Source organism: Mandrillus leucophaeus, unplaced genomic scaffold (genome assembly GCF_000951045.1).
Source record: "Mandrillus leucophaeus isolate KB7577 unplaced genomic scaffold, Mleu.le_1.0 Scaffold99, whole genome shotgun sequence".
Classification (NCBI taxonomy): Eukaryota; Metazoa; Chordata; class Mammalia; order Primates; family Cercopithecidae; genus Mandrillus; species Mandrillus leucophaeus.
Window position 1 is genome coordinate 1,146,788 of NW_012110807.1, and position 7,530 is coordinate 1,154,317.

The following is a 7,530-nucleotide window of genomic DNA, read 5'->3' on the forward strand; positions in this document are numbered from 1 at the left end:
AAAAAAAAAAAGAGCCAGGTGTGGTGGTGCATGCCTGTGGTCCCAGCTACTCAGGAGGTTGAGGTGAGAGGATTGCTTGAGCCCAGGAGGCAGAGATTGAGGTGAGCAGAGATCACGCCACTGCACTCCAGCCTGGGTGACAGAGCGAGATCCTGTCTCAAAATAATGATCATATCACACTGGGATTTTCCTAAGGGAGTAGATTTTAGGTGTTCTTGCCACAAAAATAAGTATATACGAGATGATGGGTATGTTTTAATTTTATTTTTTTCAAGCCCACCCAAAATCCCTAATGGCTATGTTAATTGGTTTGACTATAGTAACCATTTCATTATGCATATCAAAGCGTCATGTTGTATGACTTACCCATATACAAAACATGAAGAATTAATATAAAGGCCAGGCATGGTATCATGTGCCTGTAGTTTCAGCTGCTCTGGAGGCTGAGGCAGGAGGATGGCAAGGCCAGGAGGTCGAGGCTGCAGCGAGCCACGATCATGTCATTTGCAATTCCAGCTTGGGCGAAGGGACAAGACCCTGCCTCTAAAAAGTAAAATTTTTTTTGCCACCGGCTGTTGCTGTCTATGCAACACATTTACTCCTCATTTAATCGCCCCCACAGCCCTGTGGGGGAAGGGAGGGCCCTATTGCAATATTTTATGGATTAGGAAACTGAGGCCAGGAGGTGCCTGAGGCAACCCTACTCCTAAGGAGAGGAGGCTGGTGGACTCAAACTGCAGTGCTCTTGGATCAGAACAGAAGGCGTGGTCTCCTTCCCAGTCAAAACCCTTCCCTACAAAGCAAAATAATTAGACAAAGAAACCAAGTTAGTTAAAAAAGCAATCTTTTTATATTGCAACAGGGTTCAGAATGACACCGCCAGATAGCTGCTGCCACCCCCAACGCGGAGTCTGCCTCCTCCCCCGGGCGTCCAGGTGCCCTGTGTCCCTGTCCCGCTCCCACTGAGGGGCGGATCAGACCTGGAGGCTTCCCCGGGCCCTGCCTGCGGGCCTGGCCACCCAAGGACCGCCCCGGACGCCTCCCTCTGTGAGCTCAGGTCCTCGCTGTCGGGGGTCAAGGCTGCGCGCAGGGTCGTGTTGACCCAAGGTCTCGCTGACGCACGGGGCGAGAGACGATGACGCTCCGCTTGCCACAGCAGGTGGCGTGGACCAAGCTCCTCCTGGCCCCCTTCCTCGGGGGTCACACCGGGGCAGCCGCCAATGCCCTCTCCCGTTTAGTAGGGGTAGGGGGACACGGCGATGAGCAGGACGAAGACGCTTTGGTGGCGTGGCGCCGCGGCGCGCACGGTGAGCCGGTAGAGGCCAGAGCGGGTGAGCGCGCGACGGGTGTAGACCGCGCCGAGACCCGCGCGCAGCGGGCGCAGCGCGAAGGGGCTGCGCGGGTCCGGCTCCAGCACGCTGAGCTCGGTGCGGTTGGCTGGGACGCCGGCCTCGGAGAAGGCGGCAAGGCGGGCCACGTCGTGGTGGGCGCGAACGCCCAGGGGCAGCGGCAGCAGCCGGTACTGCAGCGTGGAGGGGCCGCCGGTGTCGCAGTCCTGCGAGCAGCGCCGGAAGCACGTCCTGCGGGCGGCACAGACAGACACACGGACAGGCGGACTCGGGGGTGGGTCTGAGCGTGGCCCAGCTGCGTAATCAGACCTCCCTGCCAGCCCCTGCAGTTCCGCCCACGCGCTGCCCGTCCTTCTGCGGCAGAGCCCCACAGGCCTTCTCTGCGGGCATCCCCGCTAGCCCGTTTTAGAGATCAACAAACTGAGGCCCAGAGAAGCCAGAGGCGTGCCCTTTCGGGGTCCCTCCAGCAGACTTTCCAGGTCCATGCCCTAGGGAAGCCCAGCAGACACAGGGGAACTGATGTGTTCCTGGGCCGAGTCACCTAGTCTGGATTTGCCCTGCCAGGGTGGGATTAGAGGTGGAGACTGAGCTTAGCCTTGCCTGGGGCATCCGCTTCCAACCCCAGCCTAGGTTTCTAGTTGTAAGGCCCGGGGCAGGTCACCCGCCGCGAGAAACCTTTCCAGGGCAGTGCTGTCACCCCTAAGGTCCCCATGTCTCCGTGCGTCGTGGTAAGTGTCTGTGGCCGCTGTGAGTGGCGTGGAGGAGATGGGTTTGGTGCTCGCGTGTCTGAGTTTTGTCCTGGGGTTGTGAGTCTGCATGGTGTTCCTGTGTCTGGGGTTTGGTGTGTGTGCTCCTGTGTCCCCGTGTTCCCACTCTGGCCTCTCCCTGTCCCCAGGGCTCCCTGCGCTCCTGCCTGTATCACTTGTTTGGGGAGTGACAGTGACAGGGCCAGCCTGAACCTGGAGTGACTGAAAAATGTGCTTTTCCTGAGGGCACAAGGCCCTGCCAACTCAGCCCTTACCCAGGGCTGGGGCCCTGCCGGTAGGTGGCAGGACAGGGTGTGTCCACACACTGGTAGCTGCCGCGGGTGTTGAAGCACATCTGGCCAGGTCCACACTCGATGTCCTCCTCTTCGCACTCGTTGATATCTGGATGGGGGAGGTTGGTGAAGTGGGGGAGGGAGATGAAAAGATGGAGCAAAGGAGAGGGGGGAGTGTGTGGGGAGAAGTACCTTTGGGGGACCAGTGAGGTGAGCAGCCCTTCTCCCTTTGTCCCCAGTCAGTCTGACCCGTGACCACCCAGCCTGGAGGCCCCCAGCACCTTCTCATCTCCCCGGGGGCTGGGGCTTTCCAGGGTGTGTAGGTGGGCACCATGGGGGCCTCCTGAGCAAGTGCTGGGTGGGAGGGCCTGGGAGAGATACGGCTTTCCCTGGGTGGCTGCTTTGCCCGAAGACCTTGAGTGCCCACTGCCCACGGGCAGAGCCCCTGATCCTGTCTGCCTCAGTGGAACCCCCACCCTTCTCTGAGGATGTTCGGTGACCTCCATGGCAGCGTGAGGGACGGAGACAGGCAGGGCAGGCATGGTTCCTGTTCTCTTGGAGGAAGCAGCATGACTGGCCCCGGCCCCGTTTGTGCACACCGGGGAAACTGTGCCCGGTTTGGGGGTTAGAGGCCCTGACTCTACCAGCAGCAGCAGCTGTGCGGCTCTGTGCTTGGCCTCCACAGCTCTCATCCCAGCTATTTGAGGGGGACTGTGTTAGCCCCATTTAACCAGGAGGCTCAGAGAGGTGAAGTGAGTTTCCTAGGGACACACAGCAGAGTTGGGATTGGTTTGCTTTCAGAGCCTGCCCGCGTAATCTCAGAGCTTCTGTTCGGAGCATGGGCCCTGGCATGGCTGTGAGAGCCTGGGGTGTTCACGGAACCCCTCTGAGCCTGCCTCCCCGCCCCACCCTCACAGGATAGTTGTGAAGGGGCTGGAGTGAACGGAGTGGCTGAGATGCCACATGTCCCATCCCACGCTGCCTGCCCTAGCCCCATGGGTGTCTGGGCGGCAGCCTGAGCCCGGCTCACCCTGGCAGTTCTTCCCGCTGGGGAGCAGGCGGTAGCCGGCGGGGCACAGGCACTGGTAGCTGCCCTCAGTGTTGCGGCAGGCGTGCTGACACAGGTTCCTCACCCGGCACTCGTCGAGGTCTGACCCGGGCATGGGGGCGGGGCAGGTGGGGGACGGGGGCAGAGAGATGCACTGAACCACAGACACTGACATGGCCACACACCTGCCCACTGGGCTCTGGAGCTGCCCTGCTCCTTCTCCCTGTCCTGCCCCTCCCAGCCCGGGTTCAGGGGCTGGGGGAGTCCGTGGGCTTGGTGAGAGGGAGGATCCCCACCTTACCTACCCCATGCTCGCCAAGGCATAGAGGGAGCAGGCAGCACCGCCCCACAGACCCCTCCATCCAGGCAGGAATGCCAAGGCGTCAGCCCAGGGGCAGGCCACCTCCTCTTTGTCCCTCTCTGCACGGTCCAGGGGCCATCCCCCACCTCGCCCCCTCTACTCAGCAGTCCCTTGTCACATTCTCATGTCTACCTGGAACATTCTCCTTCACCCCTGAAAATCCCCCTGCCTGACGGCTTTCCCTCTGAGTGCTAACAGGAGTGTTTCTCAAAGAGGGTTCCCAGGACCACTTGCCTAGGATGCCCTTCTTCTGGGCAAAGTGTCCTGAAGTCAAAAATAGTCCACTCCCATCTTGGAAGCCCCCTGCCCAGTGGCACAGCCAAGGCTCTGAGACACCCTGCATCAGAGAAGCCACCATCCCACACCACCCACCCCACTTGCCTGGAAGGTCTGGGTTTCTGGACTCCATGGGTGGCACCTGCACACCCACCCCAGGGGCCCTAGAGCCCATAATGGCAGTGTCCCGTGGATGGTCAGGGCCTGGCCTTACCTGTGCAGACTCCGTTCTGCCTGATGAAACCAGGAGGGCACCAGGCCCGGCCCACACTGCTCAGGGCCACGGGACCCGGCCGGAGAGAGACCCAGGCGTGGTAGGAGCCACCAGGGATCGAGGCCCGGGGCCGCAGCCAGGGCACTAGAAGGCCTCGGTGGCTGACAGCGGTCACATTTTGTCCATTCCGCTCCAGTGAGGTGCAGGCCTTGCCGTCGCGAAGGAGGGTCTGGCCTGGGGGGCACAGGCAGCGGTAGCTGCCCTGGAGGTTGTGGCACTGGTAGGCGCAGGCCTTGGGCAGCTGCAAGCACTCATTGACATCTGTAGAGGGGCAGGGTCAGGCATGTGCACAGGTGGCCCAGGGTCCCCTGCAGCCTGCAGCCATTGCCTGGCCCTGCCTTCTCTTGCTGGCACTCCCTAGAATCCCACCACTCCCACGCTGCGTGCGGGCCACACTGCATCCCCCTCTCCGGGACCAGCCCCAGCCTCCAATCTGATTCCACCTACAGCTCCCAGAGGCCCAGCCTCCCCAGCTCTCAGCATCATCCCAGACTCCAGCTCCCCCTCAGCCCTTCGGTGCCCCAGTTAGATCCATTCCCTCTCCTAAGCCTCTCTGAGATACACCCACTTGCTTCCACAGTCCTCCCCCTCCTGAAATTCCCCGGAAGATGACCCCATAGGATCAGGCTGAGGTTTTGGAGAACAGTCCTTCCCCTCCTGAAATTCCCCAGAAGATGACCCCTTAGGGTCAGGCTGAGGTTTTGGTGCACCGGCAGGCACACAGTGAGGCGATGTGTCGGTGCTGTTTGGTTATTCTCAGGACTCACCAGCACTGGTGCCTTAGACACCCTCAGTCCCTGAGCTGGGGGTGCTGGCCAGAGGGTGGGTCTCCCCGTACCTAGGCAGGGCAGGCTGGGGCCCTGCATCCGGTAGCCCCTGGGGCAGCTGCAGCGGTGACCGCCTGGGGTGTTCTCGCAGAGCTGGTTGTAGTGACAGTCGTCCAACCCCTCCAGGCATTCGTCCACATCTGGGAGGCAGGGCCATGGTCAGGGGGCGAGGTCTAGCCCAGAGCCCCTCCCCCAAGGGACAGACCATCCCCCTCCATATCTGGGCCTCCTCCCTGTCCCCTTCTCCAGTTTCAGTGCCACCAGGTTGCATGGCAGCCCTTGCAGCACCTCCCCCAGTTATACCAGGTTGGAGGTCAACAGGGTTCCAGGTCCCAAAGAAAGGAAGGGGCTGAAAGGGTGGGCTTTGCGGGCAGAGTCCTGGGTTCCGCTGAGCTCTGCCATACTCTAGCCCTTGGGTAAGGAACTCTCTCTCTCTCTGAGCCTCAGTTTCCTCATCCATAAAGCGGGTAGAGATGTGACCTCTTCATGGGGTCATGGTGAGGAGGGGAGCCTGGCATGTGGGAAGAGCTAAGAAAGTGGTGAGAAAGGAGGAAAGGCGGCAGGAAAGGCGGCAGGCAGGAGAGCCCGGTGAGTTGTCGGGCAGTCTAGGGGCCCTGGGGACCACAGAGGTGCGACAGCTGCTCCTCTTGAGTCAGGCTCCACCGTGCTTCCCTCCCCACCAGACAGTCTCTCAGAGGAGCCGGGTGGACCCACGGTCCTGCAGCCATAGAGCTAGAACAGGAAGGACCATTGAGGTCACCTGTCCAGGGGTGGCACCTAGGTTTTGTCTCGAAGGCTGACTGCACCTGCTCCATGGTGGCTGCAGGGGCTGCTGGCTCAAGAAGGATTCAGAGGTGGTCTCTAGCTGGGCCTGGATTCATGCGGGGAACAGAACGGACGGCAGCAGAGGGAGGGCGTGTTTGCCATCCCTGACCCGGCTGCCTCTTTATCAAGCAGACAAGACGCTGAGGTCCAGAAAGAAAACACCCCTGTCAAAGAAGGTGCCAGCTGCCAGGAGCCAGGGGAGGGCTCCGACCTCCAGCGCCCGGCTCAGGCTTCATCCCCAGCCTTGCTGTGCTCCTTCTGTCAAGAGTTCCGGTCTTTCTGGCAGCCCAGAGCCCAGTGACACACAGCCCCCTATCAGCTGATCCCTGGCAACCTCTGGGTTTCCAGGAGTATGGACAGGCCGCACACTGTGTCCCCATCACCTTCACAGCTGGCTCCGTCAGCAGCCACCCGGAAGCCAGGCCCACAGTCGGGGAGGCAGCGGTAGGACCCGAGCAGGTTCACACAGCGCTGTCCCTCTCGGCAGAGGCGAGCATCCCCCGCACACTCGTCCACATCTGGGGGCAGATCAGGGCAGACGGCTGTGTGAACACGATCCCCAGGCCTGCCTCGCCACCTGACCCTGGCCCAGCCTATCCACAGAGGCTTCGTCTGCAGGCCCAGGAGCCACTGGCAGGAAGGGCCCCACCCCTTCTGCTAGCTCTTTCCACTGTCCTGCTCCCTACCCCAAAACACAGGGCCCACTCCAAGGGACCCGAGCGCTTGGGCCTGCAGCTTCTAATGAAAGGCTGCAGACAACGTCCCCTTGGGCACCTGGCTTGGAGCCCAGTGGAGACTTGCCGGCACCAGACCCTCCTGGTGGGAGTGCAGAGATACAGATTGGGGGTCAGCATCAGCACCACCACCCAAGGTCAGATTTGTCATCCAGCAACATTGCTGAGGAGTACGACTCACTTGCCAGTCTCAGTCAATTGGAAATGATGCTGAGTGTTGGGAAAGCTTCCGAGGCCTGTTCAGGTTCACAAGGCTGTGAGCATGTGATAACCGCCCCTATGTCTCTTGGGCTGCCCATCACCCCCTGAAACCTGGGCCTCACTCGTCTGCAGCTCCCATAGCAGGAAGGAGCCTGGTGGGGACATGGCATTGGGACCTCCACGCTGACATCAAATGCCCTCGAGAATGGGCCATCCCTGCAGGTCTGTGTCCAGCCAGGGTCCTGGCCCTGGGGACCCTTCCACACACCTGGGTCATGTCTGAGGAGGACCTCTCCTCCCAGGGGCTCCCTCACCTCTGCAGTTCCTGTCATCCCAGGCCAGGGCAAAGCCAGCCGGGCAGGCACAGGAGAAGCGGCCGGGTGCGTTAAGGCAGGTGTGGGAGCAGGGGCTGGGGCCTCCTGAGCACTCGTCCCTGTCTGGGGCAGGAAAGGATCTGGTGGTCTCTGCTCCCAGCCTCCTGCTAGCTGGCTAGGAGAGGCCATCCATCCCAGGCTGAGAGGCCTCCCACGTCCATGCCAGGGTGGGGGGCTCTCACCCACACAAAATGCTCCTTGGGAGTCCAGCTCAAAGCCCTC

The 7,530-nt window shown here is 61.2% G+C and overlaps 1 protein-coding gene across 1 annotated transcript in view; it reads right to left on the minus strand.

The window, feature by feature from the left end:
• Positions 1-830: 830 nt before the first annotated feature.
• Positions 831-7,530, minus strand: part of HMCN2 (hemicentin 2) — a 163,971-nt gene continuing 157,271 nt past the window's right edge. The window contains exons 92-96 of the mRNA XM_011971201.1: positions 5,186-5,314; positions 4,288-4,608; positions 3,419-3,538; positions 2,371-2,497; positions 831-1,580 (exon numbers count right to left, since the gene is read on the minus strand). Coding sequence (XP_011826591.1) covers positions 1,235-1,580; positions 2,371-2,497; positions 3,419-3,538; positions 4,288-4,608; positions 5,186-5,314 — 1,043 coding nt within the window. The 3' untranslated portion in view covers positions 831-1,234. The remainder of the gene's footprint in view (positions 1,581-2,370; positions 2,498-3,418; positions 3,539-4,287; positions 4,609-5,185; positions 5,315-7,530) is intronic.